The sequence below is a fragment of the Puma concolor genome, chromosome E4 (genome assembly GCF_028749965.1).
Source record: "Puma concolor isolate L17-30 chromosome E4, mPumCon1.1.hap2, whole genome shotgun sequence".
In the NCBI taxonomy this organism is placed as follows: domain Eukaryota; kingdom Metazoa; phylum Chordata; class Mammalia; order Carnivora; family Felidae; genus Puma; species Puma concolor.
This window is the reverse complement of record NC_141683.1, coordinates 59,497,716-59,521,960: the sequence shown is the minus strand read 5'-3', so window position 1 is coordinate 59,521,960 and position 24,245 is coordinate 59,497,716. Positions and strand designations below refer to the sequence as shown.

The 24,245-nt window shown below is 42.8% G+C and overlaps 1 protein-coding gene and 1 non-coding gene across 2 annotated transcripts in view; both read left to right on the top strand.

Moving 5' to 3' along the window:
• The first annotated feature begins 554 nt into the window (after window positions 1-554).
• The window catches only part of TIPRL (TOR signaling pathway regulator), a 32,822-nt gene continuing 9,131 nt past the window's right edge, over window positions 555-24,245 (top strand). The window contains exons 1-4 of the mRNA XM_086694333.1: window positions 555-772; window positions 7,199-7,378; window positions 8,541-8,640; window positions 16,173-16,304. Of these exons, the coding sequence (XP_086550459.1) occupies window positions 669-772; window positions 7,199-7,378; window positions 8,541-8,640; window positions 16,173-16,304 (516 nt within the window). The 5' untranslated portion in view covers window positions 555-668. The remainder of the gene's footprint in view (window positions 773-7,198; window positions 7,379-8,540; window positions 8,641-16,172; window positions 16,305-24,245) is intronic.
• TRNAQ-UUG (transfer RNA glutamine (anticodon UUG)) lies at window positions 6,777-6,861 on the top strand. The gene has a single exon. It is a non-coding gene; the product is annotated as a tRNA-Gln (tRNA).

Below are 24,245 nucleotides of genomic sequence, written 5' to 3'. Positions count from 1 at the left end.
CTAGACCAGGAGAGCCTCGACCTGTCCGAAGGATGAAATTTTTGACAGGAGTCTGTCTTAGTCAACAGTAGTTACGTGTCCGCTTCTAAATCATGTAACGCTTGGTGCAGGACCTCCTGAATTACAAGGATTTCTGCTTTGTGGCCTCAACAGAAGAATATAGGGGCCTCTCCTTTGCACAACGATTCGCCAAAATGCAAGGTAATCACACTGCTTTGCGAGGTCCGGAAAGTCCTTGTAGAACTCGCTTTCTCCACTTCCGGCATTCCCTTAAGTACTCCCGGAGGTACCAGCAAGTATCGGATGACGATCCAATGAGTCCAGGGACGGGAGCGGTGCGTCCCTGACCACACCCACTGCCGCCGAAGCCCCGCCCCTCAGCGTTTTCTCCCCTATTCTGTTTTCCGGTGCATCGTGACGTAAGACGTGGGTCACGCAACATTGGCGACTGGTCCCGGAAGCAAAAATCGAAAGGGCGGGGTAGGCGGAAAGGAGGGCCTGCGTCCGGGTCGGCCGGCAGGGGGCGGGGCGGGAAGGGGCCGGGCATGGACGGCTCGGAAGCTGAGGGGGTTGGGCTGGACGGAGGCGGAGGAACCGGTGTCGGCCGCCGCCGCTGCCGCCGCTGCTCCAGCCTGTTCCGCGAGGCCCGCGCCGGCGCCGCCTCGGCCATGATGATCCACGGCTTCCAGAGCAGCCACCAGAACTTCTCCTTCGGGCCCTGGAAGCTGACGGCGGCCAAAACCCACATCATGAAGTCAGCGGATGTGGAGAAGTGAGGCTCCGGGACTCGGGACGCGACGCGGCGCGGGGCGCGGGCCGGGGAGCTGGGCCTGGGCGGGAGGCAGGGCGAGCTGCACGCAGCCCCAACCCTCCCCGGGGCGGAGGCTCCGTCCCTGAGGACGGGACCTTCGAATGACATCGGGAGAGAATCCTGTCGCCACCTCCCGCCCTGCGGTGGGGGGTTCTCCAGGCGCTGCCTTCGTGCAACTGTCACTCCGCCCGGGTTTGAGCACTGTTGCAGTGGACTTCGCCCTCGCCGCAGGTCCCTACCTGCCCCAGCCTGCCACACCTTTAGACCGTTGCTTCCTGAGTGGCTGGGACCGGTTTTCTTGGGGGTCGATAGCGGGGATGATACATGTGCTTGGATTTTGAGCGCGTCAGGTGCTGTGCCAGGCGCTTGAGATACGGCAGATGAAAGAGCTTCTTGCAGGAATTCACCGTCTTAGGAGAGAGACGGAGAGGCCATTGTAATGCCGGGTGAATAACGGATAGAGACGTGTACGCGAGGTCATTTGAGATCGTTGAGAGGGGACAAGGCGTCCGGGAAATTCGGATGCCGAGTGGATCTTGATAAAAATCAGAGGCACGGGGTGGGGGTGGTCGCGTGTGTGAAGCCGGGAGGCCAGGCATGGGGCGAGCCGTGAGGCGTTTGTGATGCCTGAACAGGATCTGGACAGAGTTTGGGGCTGTCAGGGGACACGTGTAAAGCCGGGAGGCCGGGGAGTGCGGGCCTCCATTTGTTCGAAGAACCGTTTCTGCCTGGTTGGAGCGAGAGGTACCAGAGCGGGAGTGGTGGGAATTGGGAGGGCCCCAGGGGAGTGGAGCTACTGAGGGAATTTGTATGCCAGGCTAAGGAGTTGGTATTGTATGGGGGCTCCCACCGGTGTCCTTTTGTACGAAGGAGTGACATGGGCAGATGTGCACTCGGAAAGATTTCTCGGGGGTTGGGGGGGGGGGTGTGTGATGCGGAGGACGGATCGGAAGGCCACAGGACTGGGTAAGGAGACCAGTTAGAAAGGGCAGAGAAGAGGAGAGGTTTCAGGAGATTAAGTGCCCGGATGGCCACTTGGCAGGAGGAGGGAGGAGAGAGGAGAAATCTATGCCGATGAGAAGATTTCTGCCTTGGGAATAGGAATGGGAAGCCTCGCCATTGACCACGGTGGGCACAGGAGGAGGAACAGATGGGGGCAGTTGTTGGCTAGAGGGTGAGTTTAGATGGTTGAAGTGTGAGTCGCGTGGGGGTCCTAGAGTGGTGGGCATTTGTCTTGGAACTCCAAAAAATGACTGTCGGTGGGTTTAGATTTGGGAATCATCAGCTTATTGTTGACACCTGGAGCCTTGGGCGTGAACTAGGATCATGTAGAAGTCATCCTGAAGAAAAGGAAAGGTTATGGGATGGTATCCTAGGGAACCCTAGGGTATTTTAAGATTCAGGCAGAGGAAGTCACCAGGGAAAAGGGTCAAGAAAGGATGGTTTAGCAATGTAAATTAGTGACTAATTATTTTATGTACATAACCGGAGTATTTTGTAAGACCCCTAGATTTTTTCAGGTATATTGGGGAAAATTCAGAATCACATCTTATTTCATGTGTGCATTATTCCATTAAGTAGTTAACATTTATTTAATTGCTTTTTTATGGGATTTTTGTTCTAATACATTCAGTCTTCATCTTATTTAATCTTTGAAGTATTTAAAGTATTTTTTTTTTTTTTTTAATCTTGGTTTAGGGGCCCCTCGGTGGCCTGGTCAGACTTGGGCTCAGTTCATGATCTCATGGTTTGTGAGTTCGAGCCTCACATGCACCCGGCTCTCTGCTGTCAGTTTGGATCCTCTGTCCCCTCTTTTCTCTGCCCCTCCCCCATGCACTCTCCCCTGTCTCTCTCTCTCTCTCTCTCTCCCTCTCTCTCTCAACAATGAATAAACATTAAACAAAATTTTTTTTAATTTTGCTTTATTGTAGTAGAAATACTTAACATGAGATCTATGTTTGTAATAAATTTTTTCCCCCCTTGGGAGTTTGCACTTTTTTTTCTTGGAAGTGTGTGTGTGTGTATATATCTGTCTATATTTATATCTTTATCCATTTATCCTTCGGTGGACACCAGTTGCTTTCATATCTTGGCTATTGTAAATAATGCTGCAGTGAACATAGGGGTACATATATCTTTGCAAATTGGTGTTTTTGTTTTGTTCAAATAAATACCCACAAGTGCAATCGCTGGATCGTATGGTAGTTCTAGTTTTAATTTTTGGAGGAACCTCCATAGTCTTTTCCATAGACTGCAAAATGGCTGCACCATTTTGTATTCCCATCAACAGTATATGAGGGTTCCCTTTTCTCCACATCCTTGTTAACACTTGTTATTTCTTGTCTCTTTAATTTTAGCCATTCTGATAGGCGGATATCTCAATAGGGTTTTGATTTGCATTTTCCTGATGATTAGTAATGTTGAGCATCTTTTCATGTGTCCGTATGGCTTTTTTGGAGAAATGTCTATTCAGCTGCTCTGCCCATTTTTATTTTTATTTTTTAGCTGCTCTTCCCATTTTTAATTAGATTGTTTGGGTGGTTTTTTTTTTTTTTTTTATTGAGTTGTGTGAGTTCTTTACATATTTTGGATATTCATCCCTTATTGGTTATTTCATTTGCAAATATCTTTTCCCATTGGGTAAATTGCCTTTTCATTTTGTTGATGGTTTCTTTCGCTCTGTAAAAGCTTTTTAGTTTTATGGAGTCCCATTTATTTATTGTTTTTGTTGCCCTTGCTTGAGGAGACCGATCCAAAAAATCTTGCTAAGACTGATGTCAAGGAGTTTATTGCCCAATATTTCCTTCTAGGAGTTTTATAGTTTCTGGGCTTACAATGAAACTGTCTTTAATCTATTTTGAATTTTGATTTTATTTTTGTGTATGGTGTAAGAAAGTGGTTCGGTTTCATTCTTTTTCTTTGTTTATGTTTTAGAGAGAGAGCGTGTGTGTGTGCATGAGTTAGGGAGAGGGAGAGAGACTGAGAATCTCAAGCAAGCAAGCGCTATGCTCAGTGCATGGAGCCCGCCACGGGGCTGGATTTCATGACGCTGGGATCATGACCCAAGCCAAAATCAAGAGTCGGATTTTCAGTCAACGGAGCCACCCAGGCAACGCTCAGTTTCATTCTTTTGCATGTAATTTTCCAGTGTTCCCTACACCACTTATTGAAGAGACTATTTTTTTCCTCTTCGCATAGTCTTGCCTCCTTTGTCAGAGATGAATTGACCATATAAGTGTGGGCTTATTTCTGGCCTCTCTAGTCTGTTCCATTGATCAGTGTGTCTGTTTTTGAGCCAGCACTGTACTGTTTTGATTACTATGGCTTTGTTGAAATCAGGGAGCCTCATACCTCTATCTTTGTTCTTCTTTCTCAAGATTGCTTTGGCTATTCAGGGTCTTTTGTAGTTCCCCTCTTTACACGTTTTTAAGTTTACAGTGCTTTGTTATTAACTACAGGTACAGCAGATTTCTAGAGCTTATTCCTCTGCTTGACTGAAAATTTGTGTCTGTTGATTAGTAACTTCTTTCCCCACCCCCCCAACCTTTAGTAACCACCGTTCCACTTTTAAAAAAAAATTTTTTTTAACATTTATTCATTTTTTGATAGAGAGAGACAGAACGAGACTGGGGGAGGGGCAGAGAGCAAGGGAGACACAGAATCCGAAGCAGGCTCCAGGCTCCGAGCTGTCGGCACAGAGCCCGACGCAGGGCTCGAACTCACGGACCGTGAGATCATGACCTGAGCTGAAGTCGGACGCTTAACCGACTGAGCCACTCAGGCGCCCCCACAATTCCATTTTGTGATTCTGTAAATGTGACTATTTTAGATACATCATTTAAGTAGAATCATGCAGCGTTTGTCTTTCTGGGACTGGTTTATGAGGCCCTGAAGGCTCATCCACGTTGTTGCATATTGCAGAATTTCCTTCTTTTTTTTAAGGTTGCATTGTGTTCCATTGTGTGGATAAACCATGTTATTTTTTTTTGTACATCTGTGAGTGGACGTTAGGTGGTTTCCACATGTTGGCAATTGTGAATAGTGCTGCTATGAACATAGGTGTGTTAATCTCTCCAGTACTTGATATTTTCTATTTCCTTTTTTTTTTTTTAAGCAGGCTTCACACCCAGCACAAAGCCCAACATGGGGGCTTGAACTCACGGTCCCGAGATCAAGACCTGAGCTGAGATCAAGAGTCAGACACTTCGGGCGCCTGGGTGGCTCAGTCAGTTGAGCATCAGACTTCAGCTCAGGTCATAATCTCATGGTTCGAACGCCACGTCGGGCTCTTTGTGCTGACAGCTCGCTCAGAGCCTGGAACCTTCTTCGGATTCTGTGTCTCGTCTCTCTGCCTCTACCCCACGCGCGCTCTGTCTCTCAAAAATAAATAAATGCTTAAAAAAAAAAAAAAGTCGGACATTTAACCGATTGAACCACTCAGGCATCCCAGTATTTTCTATTTCCTGATAATGAATACATTTTACTTAAATTTATGATGAACAATTAACATTATTAGATATCTTAAAGATGTGCAGCTTAAAATGTTAAATCACTGATAGATGCACACATACATACACAGATGTAATAAATATGTGTCCACTTTTTTATTACTATTGTGTCATAAACATTTTTCTACATTATTATATTTTCTTGTTAAATAAACATTTTTAACGATTCTATAATGTTTCATTCATCGTATGGATAGACCGAAGTTTCCATTATGGTTTATTTCCTTATATTTGGACATTCCAGGTATTTCTCATTTACTATTATAAATAAGATGATTTTGAATGTCAATGTGTATAGCTCTTTTCTGCATTGGAGATTATTTTTTTATTACAGATTTCCCATTGCTGCCCTTTGGAGTCAGAATATAAATTTGATGAAATTCCTGGTGCTTTCTCCCTAATTGGTGCCCCAGGGGATAGACTGTAGATTTACACAATCCTTCCAGAAATCCATGTAAGCAAGTGCTGGTTTCCCTCATCAGCCTTGGTGCTTTTGCCTTCTTCATTACCACCTTTTAAAACTTGTGACAAGGCAGGGCACCTGGGTGGCTCAGTTGGTTAAGCGTCATGATCTCACTGCTTGTGAGTTCGAGCCCCGCGTCAGGCTCTGTGTTGAGTTGTCTCAGCTTGGACCCTGGAGCCTGCTTTGGATTCTGTCTCCATCTCTCTGCCCCTCCCCTGCTCACGCTTTGTCTCTCTTTCTCTCTCTCTGTAATATAAAATAAAACATTAAAAAAAATAAAACGTGACAAGTTGAGAATTATACTGGAAAAGTTGTTTTCCTACAAGAGACAGCATCTTTAATTGCTATATTTTCTTCATAACTTTAATTAATATAATTGTGTAAGAACAAAAAGTCTACTAGAAACATGAAGCTTATGGAAACATAAGACTGTGGTATGTTAGATCATCTCCTAGGCAGTCATAGGAGGATTGGAACCCATATTTATTCTTGAAAGTGGTGGGCCTTTGATGATCCAGGAATGAAATAGATGTTTCTAGTAGGAATCAGTATTTTTTCCCATTGTTTAATTTGTTCATGTAGTTTTCTTGGCTTGTTTGTTTTTAGTATGTATGCAAGACTTGATTGGTATGTCTGATTGGAAATCTAAAGCAATTAGAAAGAGGGTAATTGTGGTCTTAGGATATGTGTGATCTTTTACTGGATTTATGTAAGAATATATTCTTTAATATAGTGTTATTTTACCTTACCTAACAATAATAGCTGTGTAACTGTTCAAAAATGCAGAAGTCTCGGGGCACCTGGGTGGTTCAGTCGGTTAAGTGGCCCACTTCCGCCCGGGTCCTGATCTCAGGGTTCATGAGTTTGAGCCCCGTGTCGGGCACTCTCCTGTCAGCATGGAGCCCTCTGCTTTGGATCCTCTTTCTCCCCCTCTCTCATGCTCATGCTCACTCTCTCAAAAATAAATAAACATTAAAACAAAAAATCCAGGGGCGCCTGGGTGGCTCAGTCGGTTGAGCGTCCGACTTTGGCTCGGGTCATGATCTCATGGTTCGTGGGTTCAAGCCCCGCGTCGGGCTCTGTGCTGACAGCTCAGAGCCTGGAGCCTGTTTCAGATTCTGTGTCTCCCTCTCTCTCTGCCCCTCCCCTGTTCATGCTCTCTCTCTCTCTGTCTCAAAAATAAATTAAAAAAAAAAACATTAAAAAAAAAAAATCCAGAAGTCTTAAAAAAAAGAAAATCGAAAAGAAAACCTGATCTGCTAAAGTGGCTGTCGTAGAACACTTGCACTAAAGTCCCGTGCCTTCTTTGGGGTCCCTTAGAACTTTACTCAGGGCACATTTAAATTTTTGCCTCTGTTGCACACTTTATAATTATACACATATTGGAAATATTACCTGACTTTTGGTTTTGCATAGGTTAGCCGATGAATTACATATGCCATCTCTGCCTGAAATGATGTTTGGAGACAATGTTTTAAGAATCCAGCACGGCTCTGGCTTTGGGATTGAGTTCAACGCTACGGATGCCTTAAGATGTGTAAACAACTATCAAGGAATGCTTAAAGTAGCCTGTGCCGAAGAGTGGCAAGAAAGCAGGTAAGATTTATGGGTTAAGTGAAAAAGAAGAGTGGGGCGCCTGGGTAGCTCAGTCGGTTAGGCATCTGACTTCGGCTCAGGTCATGATCTTGCGGTTCGTGAGTTCGAGCCCCACGTCGGGCTCTGAGCTGACAGCCCAGAGCCTGGAGCCTGCTTTGGATTCAGTGTGTCCCCCTCTCTCTGCCCGTCTCCTGCTTGCACTCTCTCTCTTTCTCTCTCTCAAAAATAAATAAACATTAAAAAAAAAAATGAAAAAGAAGAGTTGAAAGAAATCTGTCATGATATGTGTATTTTATGAGAGTGAAGGGCAGGTATTATTATTAACTTAATAGTTGGATCATTCTAGAAGTCATTTTTCCCATCCATAAAACGGAGATTAGTTACCCTACCTTTTAAATACTTGTTGGGTTAAATTGAATTACGGTTGAGTTGAGCCATGCAAGGTTTACATTTTTGAGCTTTCAGTGTTCCTTGGTGAAGGCACAATAGGCTGTGTACTTCACTGTTCCTGTTTTTGAAGAAAAATGTTTACTGATGATTTGAACTGTAAATGTGAGGAGCATTAAAATAAAGAAAAATGTGTTTTCTTTGATAATCAAATTGGCAGTTATTTACTTTGTGCCTGTCGTATACTAGGTACCTTGCAAGATACCAAGAAGTATAATAACGCCTTTTTTTTTTTTAATTTTTTTTTAACGTTTATTTATTTTTGAGACAGAGAGAGACAGAGCATGAACGGGGGAGGGTCAGAGAGCAAGGGAGACACAGAATCAGAAGCAGGCTCCAGGCTCTGAGCCATCAGCCCAGAGCCCGACACGGGGCTCGAACTCACGGACTCACGGACCGCGAGATCTTGACCTGAGCTGAAGTCGGACGCTTAACCGACTGAGCCACCCAGGTGCCCCAATAACGCCTTTAAACTGTGTCCTCAAGGAGTATACTAACTAATTGGAGGGACCACATCAGCATATGACAAGTTTAATAACTGTAAATATGCAGACAAACCAAGAAGGATCTTGTATTAGTGAATTATGACAAGTATGTGTATGTATTGATTAGGATGTTTGCATTATTTGTAGAGTGTAACTTGGTGTGATATATGAATACAGACAGTCTATATTCTGCATCACTGAATCTGATCCTTCTCATTTTAATATTTGAGGACGGAGGGCGAACACTCCAAGGAAGTTATTAAACCATACGATTGGACCTACACAACGGATTATAAGGGAACGTTACTTGGAGAATCACTTAAGTTAAAGGTAAATCTTTATTTTTTGCTTTTATGATAAAGTCATTAACTGTCTTGGACAGTCTCAGCATTAGAACTTTCTAGTAATGGATTATTTTTGCTACTACTTTCATCCCACTTTCTTTCTAGTGAGGGGAAGCTTCAGAACCTAGTGTGAAGGGGTTTTGCTAATTGATTATAAGCCGAAAATAAGAAGGCCACAGTGAAACCATTTTTATTCTCAAAAGTAACCATGGCAAATTGCCTTAATGTTATCGTTATCACTGTCAAGAAGCATTCAAAGGGCACCTGGGCGGCTCAATCGATTAAGCGTCTAACTTCCGCTCAGGTCATGATCTTACAGCTCCTGGGTTCGAGCCCCGTGTCGGGCCCTGTGCCGACAGCTCAGAGCCTGGAGCCTGCTTTCGATTCTGTGTCTCCCTCTCTCTCTGCCCCTCCCCTGCTCACGCTCTGTCTCAGTCTCTCAACAATAAACATGAAAAAAAAAAAAGAAGCATTCAAATGTGTATCTGTTCTTGGTGTGGTTAATTGGGTGATTGAGACAGAACCTGCTAGTTAATAGCTTACGGTTTTCCAGATGAACAGGTAGGTGGGCAGATAGGACCTTTGTTCAGACCGCTTATGTTTTTGTCCTTCCTGCACTATGTGTGAACCTGGTATGATTCCAGGCCAGTTACTGAATCTGAGTCTCAATTTATTAGTAATTTGGGTAAACAGACATATTTACCTCACGTCACAGTTTTGATAGGAGATAATCTGTGGGAAAGCTCTAGGTGAATTCGAAAGCCCCGTATTAATAATGTGAAGTTGCATCTGTGTGAGTCCTACTTAGGAAGAGATTCGCTTCGCGGTGAATGACGCTGGGAAAGTGGATTTGGTTGGTGTCGTATTGGGAGCTTAGCTACATTTCGAAATCAGACCGTATGACTGAAATGAAAATCTGGCTTAGGTTGCATGTCTCTGATGATCAGAGATGACATTATGGAGAACAAAATTATTTTACCGTAGATGAAATATTTATTGGAGACCCTATATCACGTGTTGGTGCTTAGGCAGAAATGTTAAGGAGATGAGTTGTGTATGGGCTTCTGGTCTCTACAGAGATTTTTAGTCTTGGGAAGACAGAACTTAAAGCAGGAATTCAGTTCTCAGTTTTTGCCGCTCTTATAATCCAAGCTTTACCTATTTTTCTGTGCTGCTTCTGAGACAAATACACACATTTTTTGAGAGAACATGTATTCATTCACTCACTGACTCGCTCTTGAGCTCTTCTCTGTGCCAGGCACCAATCCTAGGAGCCATGGATACAGCAGAGAACAGACAAAAATCCCTCTTTTACAGTCTATGGGGAGCAAGGTTATGTCAGCCCCTTACTACTTCTCACAGATGAACGTTCTCCTTTCTGTCTCACTCCGGGTTGAAAAACTTTGTAAAGAACACAGTCCATTTGATATTTCATTGCCGGGAGTGAAGAAATGGGAACATGTTTTAACCCTGTGCAGGAATGATGACTCCTAAAAAGCCTCCTCTAGGTTATGAAGTACCATTAGCTGTGACGGAGGAACTAGAACCACGGCAGTAGAAACGGGAAAAGGAGAGTAGTGGGAGGTGAAAAGCGTGTGTTCAGTCCTCTTCCTGACAACTTCCGCCTGTAATGCAATTTGTTCTGAGGCGTTGTTGACAAATAGCGGTGTGATCACCTACTCACTGGAGTTCAGGCTTTGGCAGGCCTGGGTTCAGATCCCAGCACCATCACTCGACTTGGAAAAGCAATTTAATCTTGCTGAATACTGTTTCTCGCTTTGGTAGACTGGATAATAGCAGTTGTGGGAAGTAAATAAGATTATATATGTAAAGTGTTTAGCACAGTGTCTGTTATACAGCAAGATCTCAATAAATGGTAGCTGCTGTTATTAATAATATATCTCAAGTGTCAGGGGAACTAAAGTAATATTATTGAAATACCAAGACTAGAAGTAGATATATAGATATAGTATCTAAATATTTATTCTTGCTTTATGGTCTAAACAGAGTTGTGAGTACGTTCCTTTGCTTTCTTAAAAAAATTGAGTGGGGCGCCTGGGTGGCGCAGTCGGTTAAGCGTCCGACTTCAACCAGGTCACGATCTCACGGTCCGTGAGTTCGAGCCCCGCGTCAGGCTCTGGGCTGATGGCTCAGAGCCTGGAGCCTGTTTCCGATTCTGTGTCTCCCTCTCTCTCTGCCCCTCGCCCGTTCATGCTCTGTCTCTCTCTGTCCCAAAAATAAATAAACGTTAAGAAAAAAAAAAAAAAAATTAAAAAAATAAAAAAAAAATAAAAAAAAAAAAAAAAAAAAAAAAAAAAAAAATTGAGTATCTTTTTTTTTTTTTTTAATTTTTTTAATGTTTATTTTTGAGAGTGAGAGAGACAGAGCATGAGCATGAGCAAGGGAGGGACAGAGAGAGGGAGACACAGAATCCGAAGCAGGCTCCAGGCTCTGAGCTGTCGGCACAGAGCGCGACGCAGGGCTCACACTCACGAACCATGAGATCCTGACCTGAGCCGAAGTCGGATGCTTAACCGACTGAGCCACCCAGGAGCCCCTTCAGTACCTGTTTTCTAGGCAAAAGTGTTAAAACTTTGTTGCTTAATCTTCAAAATAACCTTGTAGGATAGGCCTTCTTATCCTCGTTTCGTGGATGAAGAAATAGGTTCAAGATCTTAAAGTATGTATCTCTTGATAACATAATACCAATGCTGTAGCTTATTGGTAAGCATGTTGTATGTGGAAGATCACTCCACGGGCACATCTTTTGCATTTCACTTTCTTAATACCTAAGGGTTTTTTTGATCTATGATATTACTTGGGATTTTAAATTATTTAATGCTTACACCCTTTCTGAAATCAAAAGCCCTGGTGTATATAGGAAATATATGCCTGTGTAGGAGAATATATCTTATATGAACAGTAAGAATGTCAGAATGAGGCATTAGAATGAAGCCTTTCCTTTTGCACTTAAATTCTTGCCTTTTAATTGCTGGGAGCTGCTGGTGTGTGTGTGTGTGTGTGTGTGTGTGTGTGTGTGTGTGTGTGTAGTGCTTTCTCACTCTTTTTTGAGTTGTTTTACCTCTTGCTCGTGAGTTGTAGCATAATTTAAGAGAAGAAAGCCAGCCATAGAGTTGTGCTGGCTGCACTCAAATCCAGCTTTGCTATGTATTGGCTGGGCCACCGTAGGAACATCTCAAAGATTATGGTATAAGAATGTTAGGAGGTCATAGGGCGCCTGGGTGGCTCAGTCAGTTGAGCATCCGAATTCGGCTCAGGTCAGATCTCACAGCTTGTGAGTTCAAGCCCCGCGTTGGGCTCTGTGCTAATAGCTAACCCACTCCCATTCTGTCTCTGTCTCTCTCAAAAATAAATAAACATTAAAAAAAATGTTTTGTTTTTTTTTTTTTAATTTTTTTTTCAACGTTTATTTATTTTTGTGACAGAGAGACAGAGCATGAACGGGGGAGGGGCAGAGAGAGAGGGAGACACAGAATCGGAAACAGGCTCCAGGCTCCGAGCCATCAGTCCAGAGCCTGACGCGGGGCTCGAACTCACGGACTGCGAGATCGTGACCTGGCTGAAGTCGGACGCTTAACCGACTGCGCCACCCAGGCGCCCCAAAAAAAATGTTTTTAAGGAATGTTAGGAGGTCAGATGCCTAAAAGGTACCTGGCAAAATGTGGCCATTTTCTTCTTTTCGGTTAAATACGTAAACTGACATTGTAGGAGAATAGAGTAGAAGACTGCCTCTTTTAATTATATTGCTTTTTTGGAATAAAATGTGTGTAATGTCCACGCATTTAAAAAGCATTTTTTTTAAAGCATGTTGGAACATTTGCCAACTCCTTCAGTGTGAAGGAGTTTTGAACTTTTTTTTTTTTTTTTACTGTGGTAAAAAACAACAAAACTTACCATCTTAATTTCTAAATATATTAAGTTAGTGGTAAATAAGCATATTCATACTGTTGTGCAGCCAGTTTCCGGAACTTTTTCATCTTGAAAAACTGACAATTGGTACTTTTTTTTTGGGGGGGGGGTGCATAAAGGCAATTTTATTAAGGCATCCTAGGACACCTGGGTGACTCGGTGGGTGAAGCGTCAGACTGTCCATCTAGGCTCAAGTCATGATCTCATGCTTTGGGGGTTCGAGCCCCACGTCGGGCTTTGAGCTGTGCTGGCGGCATGGAGCCTGCTCGGGATTCACTCTCCCCGTCTCTCTGCCCCTTCCCTGCTCGTGTGCATGCTTGCTCTCTCTCTCTTTCTCAAAAATGACTAAATAAACTTAAAAAAAAAAAAACGAAAAGAAAAAAACTTTCTTGTCCTTACTTTATATATATATATATATATATATATATATATATATATATATATATATATATTTTTTTTTTTTTTTTTTTTTTTTTTTTTTAAATTTTTTTTTTTCAACGTTTATTTATTTTTGGGACAGAAAGAGACAGAGCATGAACGGGGGAGGGGCAGAGAGAGAGGGAGACACAGAATCGGAAACAGGCTCCAGGCTCTGAGCCATCAGCCCAGAGCCCGACGCGGGGCTCGAACTCACGGACCGTGAGATCGTGACCTGGCTGAAGTCGGACGCCTAACCGACTGCGCCACCCAGGCGCCCCTATATATATATATATTAAATGGCAAATATAGGGGCGCCTGGGTGGCTCAGTCGGTTAAGTGGCCGACTTCGGCTCAGGTCATGATCTCACAGTCCGTGAGTTCGAGCCCCATGTCGGGCTCTGTGCTGACAGCTCAGAGCCTGGAGCCTGTTTCAGATTCTGTGTCTCCTTCTCTCTGACCCTCCCCTGTTCATGCTCTGTCTCTCCCTGTCTCAAAAATAAATAAAAACGTTAAAAAAATAAAAAATAAATAAATGGCAAATATATATCTCAACGTGTACATACACATATGTACTGCTTTCGGTAATATGTAGAGAGGACATTTTTGAAACAAATTTAAAATAGGGTTCTTAGTATTTAGCATTAGTTGACTTTATATGGTAAAGTTAAAAACACCTATAAGTCAAGTGACTTCCTTATCATAAACCTCCATCTGACGTGAGGGAGGACTTCTTCGAAGGATGTAACTAGGACTCATTTTTCTTGTCAGGTGTCAAGAATGCGGTGTTCCATATTTTTTGTAAGCCTTTTAACGGTTGTCAAACAACTCCGAAAACATGAAGTTACAGTGTAATGATTTGTGAAATGTAGCCACTCAGGAAAAAAAATAGAACATTGCAACCACACTCCAGCAGGACCCTACCTGATCACAATTCTTTTTCAAAAAACATTTCCTAGTATATTGTGGCATTTTTCAGCCTTAGCTTTGATTTCCTTGAAACTAGCGTGCATTGTTGCTGAACAGCTCGGGCCTCATTTCCAGTATCTGGGGTCCCTTGGGTCTTGTCCTATTGTCCTGTTCTTCTGTTGGTTCTGGTTTATGGTGTGCAGGCTCCTGATGGACCTGACCTCCTTAGTTTTGAGTCCCAGGATGATGATGTTTTTCCCCAGAAGGCAGTTCTGACAGGCACCTGAGGGTATTCAGAGTCAGAGACCTAGTTGTACAAACTTTCTGTAAAGGTAGGAAATACTTGAGGCTCTGAGGGCGGTAGGGTTTATGAGCAGCTGCCCAGCTGCTGTTGTAGTTGAACGTAGCCATGGACAGGAAGTAAACAAACGGGCACAGCTTTGTTTCGGTAACATTTTACTTAGGGATATGGAAATGTGCGTTCCACAGTGTGAGATATATGTGAATTCTTACATAGAATTTCATGTCATGAATTTGAATTTCATGTGCTCTGGAATATTCTTTTCTTTTTTTTTTTTCCAATCATTGAAAAAATGTAAAAATGATTCTTAGTTCCCATTTCAGGCAAAAATGGGTGATGGGCCACATCTGGCCACATCTGGCCTACAGGTCTTAATTTGCTAACCTCTGGTCTGGGACCCGTGTTTGAGGTTTCTGGGCCTGTAACATAAGCTGTGACACTAGTGTGGCCCCATAGGGTACCATCCCCAATTCAGGAGGGGCACGGGGAATTCTCCAAGGTCCCTGTCCTTAGCACTGAGCAGTGATGGGGCCAGGAACTAGCAGACCCCAGCCTCTCCCCTGGAGCGGCCATTACAGATACGTCAAGGCCAAAGCCAGCCAACTACAGGCTCACTTTCACTTTTTCTGGGTTCCAGTCCTCTTGCAGATCTCAGTCCAGGAATTCTTCAGGATCTTGACCGTTTGATGCTTTTCAGAAATTTTTGTTTCTTCGTCCAGCTTTTAAGCAAGAGGTTTTGTCTGGGTTACTCATTCTGACAATACTAGGAGTCAGAAGTACTTGTTACATTTTAAATTTAGCTGTTGGTTTTGGTTTTTTTCCCCTTTTCAGATGCCTGAGTTTAGTGAGAACATGAAAAGAGTTGAGAAAGAGAAAAGAGAAAGAGCAAATGTGTTTTAAATATATTTGTCCTTGTAAATGAAGAAGATAGTATAGATAAATATAATCAATATCCTTAACGCATGTTTTATCTAATTATTTTCTCTTCCAAATATTTAAAAAAAATTTTTTTAACGTTTATTCATTTTTGAGAGAGAGAGAGACAGAGCATGAGCGGGGAAGGGGCAGAGAGAGGGAGACACGGAATCCGAAGCACGCTCCAGGCTCCGAGCTCTCAGCACAGAACCCGACGCGGGGCTCAAACTCACAGACTGCGAGATCATGACCTGAGCCGAAGTCGGACGCTCAACTGACTGAGCCATCCAGGCGCCCTCATTGTGTTAATTTATGATACAACTATGTCAAAGAATGGAAAAGCTCAACATTTTGTAGTGAAATTGGATGGAGTAAAGAATGATGTGAGCTACCAATTTAGTGAGCTACCGATAGGACCTGCCTTATTAGCATTGGTGACGCTCTTGTTGGGTTGTGAATATGTGTGTCCGTGAGCTGCGAAATAACACAGTGAAAAACTGGCCAGCATCCTCAGAAGCCCAGGATGCTAGGAGTTCTTCCCTCAGAATTTCTCGGAAAGTTCTTAATTTACCTCATTATTTAAAACACTGTTTTCTAGGCTTGGGGGAGCTAGGCTGCGAATCTAAAATACATAGCAAGACTCTAATGGGAATTTTTTGTAAGTTCCATACCGATGTTTTTTTACAAGTAGACTTTCACCGCACAAAACCGCTTTGGGTGTCTATGATAGCAGTCGTCCATCACACTGACTAATGTTCAGAGGACTGATTTTTCTCATAATCACAACAGAACACTTGATTTTAACTTGACTTATATGAAAGCTGAAGAATTTTGACTCTGTCTTGTAAGGCTACAGTATCAGCCACCTGTAGTGTTGTCAGCGTTTGAGGGACAAGGCACACACCTCATCTTTTGTGTCTACTGAGGACACCCAGGTGTAGAGCTGTGTGCTTTGGCCATGCAGAAAAGACTGGTGGGAAGACTGTTTTCCTGTGTCTCCAGCTCCTTAAATTTTCACATGTTCCTTCCGAAATTTTTTCTTTCAGGTCGTACCTACAACAGACCATATAGATACGGAGAAACTGAAAGCCAGAGAACAGATTAAGTTTTTTGAAGAAGTTCTCCTGTTTGAGGATGAACTTCATGATCATGGAGTTTCAAGCCTGAGTGTGAAAATTGTGAGTATTATAAAATTAACTTCTTTCTTCCAGGGGCGCTTGGGTGGCTCAGTCCGTTGAGCGTCCAACTCTTGATTTCAGCTCAGGTCACGATCCCAGGGTCTTGGGATCGAGCCCCCCATTGGGCTCCACGCTGAGTGTTGAGCCTGCTTGAGATTCTCTCTCTCTCTCTCTCTCTCTCTCTTCTTCTGCCCTCCCCACCCCACGTGCAGCACTCTCTCTCAAATAAGTAATAATAAATTAAGTAAAACTAAATTAACTTCTTTCTTCCATTCTTCCCATTGGTTAGAGATATAAAGCTCACTTAGAATCACAGTGTCTTAACATGATATCATGTAAAGTATCACGTGGGTCTAGAGTACATCTTACTATCCATTATAAAGTTCATAAAATCTTAGTATATTCCTAAGGCTTTAGTAGAACATTTTCTTTCAAGAGCTGCCTGACTGCTTTGTAGTTTTTTGTTTGTTTTGTTTTGTTTTGTTTTGTTTTGCTGATTATTTAATTAGAATGAAAATTATGGATTAATTTTCACGTTTGAGTTAAAAATTATACCGAAAGGATCTGCAGACGGCACCTTGGGGGGTCAGAATTTGGGTGCTCCAGAAACTGCACGTCCTTTGCCAGCACAGAGGTGACAGAAATGACAAGTGTAAAACGCCCTTCTCCGTTTGTACTCTCTTCTGTCAGTGGAAGGTACTTCCGTTTACAGTGTTATCGGTGGAACGTGTTTAAGAAGGGTAATAAATAGTTCATTCGCATTGACTCATATGTGTTTACTATTAGGTCAGAATTGTGTTTCTAACACTTCACAGGACATCTTCTACTGAAACTTTGTATTACGTGCCTTATCCCTTAAGGCCCAGCCAAAATGTCACCTCCTCTGTAAGATGCACCACAGCTCCCCCGGGCAGAGTTCAGTATTCCTCTTCCAGACCCCCATGAGCACTTTTTCTTAACCCCTCAAGTATAGAACTTACTAGAAGGACAGGACCCTAGCATCAGAAATAGCTCTTAGATGGGGCGCCTGGGTGGCTCGGTTACATGTCCCGACGTTTGCTCAGGTCACGATCTCACCGATCGTGGATTCGAGCCCCATGTCGGGCTCTGCGCTGACAGCCCAGAGCCGGGAGCCTGCTTCAAATTCTGTGTCTCCCTCTCTCTCTGCCCCTCCCCTGCTCGCACTCTGTCTCTCTATCTCTCAAACATAAATAAACATTAAAAAAAAAAATGTTAGAAATAGCTCGTGGAGCATAATGGTTGTCGGTGTTGGGATTGAAATTATTGTTTTGTCCACAACAAATCAAAACAGCAATATATTTTAAAGCCACGTTTTTCTGTACAATCATAGCATTTTGGAATTATGATGAATTGGTAGAGAATCACTTAGTCTAGCTTCTGTATTTTATAGACAAGGTCCAAAAGGTTCATTTACCTAAGGTCATGAAACTAATTAGCAACAAAGTTTTCCTTGTGCTATCTCGTCCAAGTCGTTATTCTAGCATTAGATAACTGAAGAGTAGTGTCATCCTATCACGTTCTTTCTTCTACCTCGTGTTACTTTTAAAAGTGACGTGGGATAGGGTTGCATTTTAAGGATGCCTGCAAGAATTTCATTCGAATAGCGTTTCTTTCTAACAGTGAAACACATATTGCCCTAAATAAATGCCATAGTTCCCAGCAGTGCGGTGTGGATGAATGAAGTTGCTTCTCTAAGCACAGACTAGCCTGGTAAATATAAATGTGGGTGAGAAACCAGGAACGTGGTGCCTGGGAAGCTAAGGAGGCACAGCTTTGCAAGAAGGACGTGAAGGGGCAGCGTCGTGCTGTAAGGAGATCTTAGAATGTGATGGTGTCCACCAGACTAAAAAATTTATTGGTTATAGCAACTAAGATACCGGTATTCACCTCTGCAAGTGCAGTTTAAGTTACATGGTTAGGAAGTAAAGATGTGGAGGTGGAGACAGAGTAGACCAGACTTCCAAAAAGCTTCCTAGATGGAGAAGACACAGGGACACGCCTAAGAGAGGACACGTGGTTGGCAGGTGTGCGTGAGCACGTGCTTTTTGCTTTTTTAACATGGGGAAGACTAGCGTTGATCACGTGCTCACAGGAAGCAGTCCCTTGTAGAGAGGGGAGAAAATGAATGGTGTGAGGTTTTGGAGGAGGAGGAAGAGGGGAGGGAAGAGGAAGGCTTTGAGCCTTTACCGGGAGGAAAAATTTACTGTGAGACCCTGGGTTGGAAGAGCTCCAGTCTTCTCCTCCTGTGTCTCTCCTTTACTCTCAACGCTCAAAATGTTTCCGACATCAGATGTGTGGTACTTTTACCAACACCCAGAATTCTGGGACACTGGCCTCACTATCGACTTGGGGATAGTGTCAGATCTCCTAGGTTAAGGGCTCAAGCCCACAAGACCACCATCCCTCGCCCTACGTCTTCGGTGCCAGCCACAAGGGGTCATAGGTCCCTACGTTCCCCACAACTTCTGTCCATCTTGGCTACAAATTGGAGGTTCCCGTGACCTCCTCTCCTTGGATTTAATTATTTGCAACAACAGCTCATAGACCTCAGGGGAACGTAGCCAAATGTACTATGGATAGTCAGACAAGAAATATTCTTTGTCTTATGTTCACCAGTTTATTAAAGGATATGGTAACAGAGGTATGGATGAACACCCGGATGAGAGAGATATAGGGGGAGGTGTGGGATGGTCCCAGGTGCAGGAGTTCTGCCCCCTTGGAGTTGGGGTGCATTACCCTCCTAGTATATAGATGTGTTCACCAACCTGGAAAGTCTCTGAACCCCATCCTACTAGGATTTTATGGAGGCTCCCTCACAAGGCATGATCAATTATTAACTCCTGTTTCCGACCCCTCTCTTCTCTCGGGAAAATGAGGGGTGGAGCTGGAAATTCCAAGCTTCTAATCATGGCCTGGTCTTTCTGGGGACCAGCCCCCACCCAGGAGCCCACCCAGAATCGCCTCAGAACTGAAGATGTTCCTAAGTGCCCTTCTCACTTAGAAATTTATAAGGGTTTAAGAAGCCCTCTGTCAGGAACTAGAAGCAGAGACCTATATATGTATTTTCTATTATTTCACATATAGCTTATTTATATCATCTCATTTAATCCTCCAGAAAATTCTGCCCAGTGAGAGGAAACGGGGGGGTCAGAGATATTAAGTAACTTGCCTAAGATCAATCACACAGTGGATCAGTTTGTCTTTGCTCATAATCTTCTAGGATCCAGATCGTGGGAGGGAGGATTAGCCTTAGACAGGCGAGATGCTTCTGTGATGATGGGAGGAAAGGGGGACTGCGTGTAGATAAGCTTACCTCTCATCCAGTGATTCCCAAACCTGGAGTTTTATCAGAATTACCTAAGCAGATTAGAGATTTAGTTGTCTCTGCACTATGGGACAAAGAATATTTCTTGTCTGACCGTGATACCCTTAGCTATCTGACTGGAAAGTTGGGTAGACGCACGTAGGAATGGAGAGAAGAGGTCAGAAAAGGCCTGAGAACGAAGTGTGATGAAATGTAGAACGAAGTGTGACAAAGTGTGATGAAGTGTGACGATGATTTCCAGAGCCCTTGCTAGGTACTTTGCACATAAAGCTCACTCGATGCCCTTCACCTGGCCTTTTTGACATAGAACTTTTTCTGATTTAAAGTCTATGTGTTTCCCAGTTGCTCTCAAATAAAATCTGAACCGTCTCAGATCATTTTTAGTTTTAACAGAGCTCTCCAAGGAACTTCTAAAAATAAGCGTAAATGTTTAAGGATTACCTTATATCTTTCCTTATGGCTAGGAGTTTGACTGTGGGTATGGAATATACCGTTGACTCTCGAATAGTGAGGGAATTAGGGCAACCAGTAACCCTCTGTCCACAGTTGAAAATCGTTGTGTAACTATTTTTTTTTATGTTTTTATTTTTATTTTTTTGAAGGAGAGAGAGAGAGACGGAGCATGAACGGGGGAGGAACAGAGAGAGGGAGACACAGAATCTGAAACAGGCTCCAGGCTCCGAGCTGTCAGCACAGAGCCCGACTCGGGGCTCGAACTCACGGACCATGAGATCATGACCTGAGCCAAAGTCGGCCACTTAACTGACTGAGCCACCCAGGCGCCCCTCGTTGTGTCACTTTTAATTCCCCAAAAACTTAACTTCTAATAGCCTACTGTTGACTGGAAGTCTTACTGATAACATTAACAGTTGATTATACATTTTTTGTACGTTATATATATTATATACCATATTCTTACAAGAAAGTAAGCTAGAGAAAAGAATGTTATTTATTAAGAACATCATAAAGGGGGCGCCTGGGTGGCTCAGTCTGTTGAACATCCGGCTTCGGCTCAGGTCATGATCTCATGGTCCATGGGTTCGAGCCCCACTTGGTATTTTAATCTTGGCCAGAAAACTACTAAAAAGTTCTTATTTTAGAATTTGTGAAGCTAGTTGCTTATGAATGCTTGATTTCTTGGTTTCTATAATAATTATAAAGCACCCTGTAAAGAAGTGATACTGTAATGTGGAAACTACTTACATAAACAAAGTAACTTACTTATTTAAAAAAATTTTTTTAAGTTTATTTATTTTGAGAGAGTGCAAGCAGGGGAGGGGCAGAAAGAGAAAATCCCAAGCAGGCTCTATTCTGTCAGTGCAGAGCCTGATGTGGGGCTCGAGCTTACTCACTAGGAGATCATGACCTGAGCTGAAGTCAAGAATTGGCTGCTTAACTGACTGAGCCCCAGGCGCCCCTTTACATTTTTTTTTAACGTCTATTTATTTTTGCAAAAGAGAGCACGAGCCGGGTGGCAGAGAGAGGGGGAGGAGACATAGGACCTGAAGTAGGCTCCAGGCTCTGAGTTGTCAGGACAGGGCCCGACTGCTAAGGGGCTCAAACTCAACGAACCATGAGATCATGACCTGAGCTGAAGCCAGACGCTTAACTCACTGAGCCACCCAGGCGCCCCCAAAGTAACTTTAGATTCCTGTTACTGTTGGATGGAGCCTTTTAAGTTGCTTTTAACTCACTTAGTTTGTTTCAGGTTTTGAAGTATTTTTACCATCTTAAAATTTTAATTCTATACCTAGACCATTTTAATTCAAAAAATAATAATGGTTTCCTTGTGACACAGTTCCCCAGGGAGAAAGAGTGGAGCTCTGTGCACCATGAGGTTTTTCGATTTAGTTCAGTGAGTTTATTGTGAGTTTTGATAATTTTGTGTGGGTGGCATTACCTATATCTAATTATGAGGTATTCTAGGAATTAATTTTTGTTTTGTGTTTCTTTTTTTTTTTTTTTTTAATTTTTTTTTTTCAACATTTTTTATTTATTTTTGGGACAGAGAGAGACAGAGCATGAACGGGGGAGGGGCAGAGAGAGAGGGAGACACAGAATCGGAAACAGGCTCCAGGCTCTGAGCTGTCAGCCCAGAGCCCGACGTGGGGCTCGAACTCACGGACCGCGAGATCGTGACCTGGCTGAAGTCGGACGCTTAACCGACTGCGCCACCCAGGCGCCCCTGTTTTGTGTTTCTAAGGTAGCTTCTTTCAGCTATGTTTTTAGGTTAGGATTTTGTGTTGTAATCTACTGTCCTTGGTATGATTTATAGTTTATAGAACTACTCTAAGATCTAAAGAAAAGCTGTTTTCATGCTAATACGCAAGGTTTTAACTTTCAGAGAAAATACATTTCCTGTCTCCCAAATACTGGCAGTGATGTTATGTAACCAGCTAATGGTTAGTCCATTCTTTTTTTTTTTTTTTAATTCATTTAATTCATTTAACATACAGTGTAGTGTTGGCTTCAGGATTAGAACCCAGTGATTCATCTCTTATATAAGACACCCAGTGCTCATCCCAGCAAGTGCCCTCCTTCATGCCTGTCACCCATTTAACCCATCCTCCCACCCAACACCTTCCAGCAACCCTCAGTCTGTTCTCTGTATTTAAGAGTCTCTTATAGTTGCCTTCCTCTCTGTTTTTATCTTATTTTTCCTTCCCTTCCCCTGTGTTCATCTGGTGAGTTTCTCAAATTCCATATGAGGGAAATCATATGATAATTTGTCTTCCTCTGGCCGACTTATGTCACTTAGCATAATACCCTCTGGTTCCATCCGCATTGTTGCAAATGGCAAGATTTCATTCTGTTTTATCACCAAGTAGTATTCCATTGTATATACCACATCTTCTTTATCCATTCATCAGTATATGGACATTTGGGCTCTTTCCATACTTTGGCTATTGTTGATAGTGCTGCTATAAACATTGGGGTGCATGTGCCCCTTTGAATCAGCATTTTTGTATCCTTTGGATAAATTCCTAGTAGTGTAATTGCTGGGTTGTAGAGTAGTTCTATTTTTAATTTTTTGAGGAACCTCCATACTGTTTTCCAGAGTGGCTGCACAAAGTTTGCATTCCCACCAACAGTGCAAAAGGGTTCCCTTTTTTCTGCATCCTCGCCAACATCTGTTGTTTCCTGAGTTGTTAATTTTAGCCGTTCTGACAGGTATGAGGGGGTATCTCATTGTGGTTTTGATTTGTATTTCCCTGATGATGAGTGACGTTGAGCATCTTTTCATGTGTCTGTTGGCCATCTGGATGTCTTCTTTGGAAAAGTGTCTATTCATGTCTCCTGCCCATTTCTTCACTGGATTATTTGTTTTTTTGGGTGTTGAGTTTGGTAAGTTGTTTATAGATTTTAGATACTAACCCTTTATCTGATATGCCATTTGCAAATATCTTCTCCCATTCCCTTGGTTGCCTTTTAGTTTTGTTGTTTCCTTTGCCGTGCGGAAGCTTTTTATCTTGATGAGGTCCCAATAGTTCATTTTTACTTCCCTTGCCTCTGGAGACACGTCGAGTAAGCAGTTGTGGTGGCCGAGTTCAAAGCGGTTGCTGCCTGTTTTCTCCTGTAGGATTTTGATGGCTTCCTATCTCAGATTGAGGTCTTTCATCCATTTTGAATTTCTTTTTGTGTCTGGTGTAAGAAAGTGGTCCACTTTCCTTCTTCGGCCTGTTGCTGTCCAGGTGTTCTCCCAGCACCATTTGCTAAAGAGACTGTCTTTTTTCCATTGGGTGGTTAGTTCCATTCTGAGTAGTCAGGAGAGAATGTGGTCTACCTTCTGCTTCCATGTTTTACCTAAGAATCCAAGTATATCAGGTAGGCACGTATCTCATCTCTGTGGTACAAAAAATTCCACAAAGCCGTTGCTGAGGTGGCTTTTGTTGAAGTAGTCTTATAGAATGGTCGTGTTTTACGGAGACAGGGTCTAAGGAACGGTTTCTTCACACCCCCTAGTTTTATAGATGAAGAAGGAGACTTTAGGTGGTTTAGGATCTTGATCTGAGTTACTGGTTCTCAACCTACTTCCCCTCGTTGCTCCTTTTTTTTTTTTTTTCTAACCAAATACTTTTAACACCCCCTCCCTTTTACTACCGTGAAATGAATTTCATAGATACTATAACCCACCTTCTTTCCAGTAAACCAACATCGTGTCCTAATTATAAGATAAACGAGAAATAAAAGGAAATTGATTTAGAATAAATGATGTATTTCAGTATGTACGTATTGAAATATGCATAATATGACTGCACTAAAGTCATAATGAAGCAGTCACATTTGCATATTGAATCACTGTGAATGTGACAGCTACAAGTGAAGGCTGATAGGGGTGCCAGGAGCAGCCAGTGACTCAGATAACACAGTCAAGACTGCCATTGGTGATGTAATTTTTCAAAAATGGTGAACAACCCTTTAGTAAAGTTCCAAATGAAATAAAGTATAATCCTTCCTTGATTTGCAAAGTAATTGCGTGCCCGGAAATTCAGTGTGTTTTGTATTTGTTTGTAAAATGGAATTAGGTTCTAAGGTGAGGTCAGTATAAATTGTTGGCTTATTTATGTATGTATGTATTTGTGTTTATTGCTATT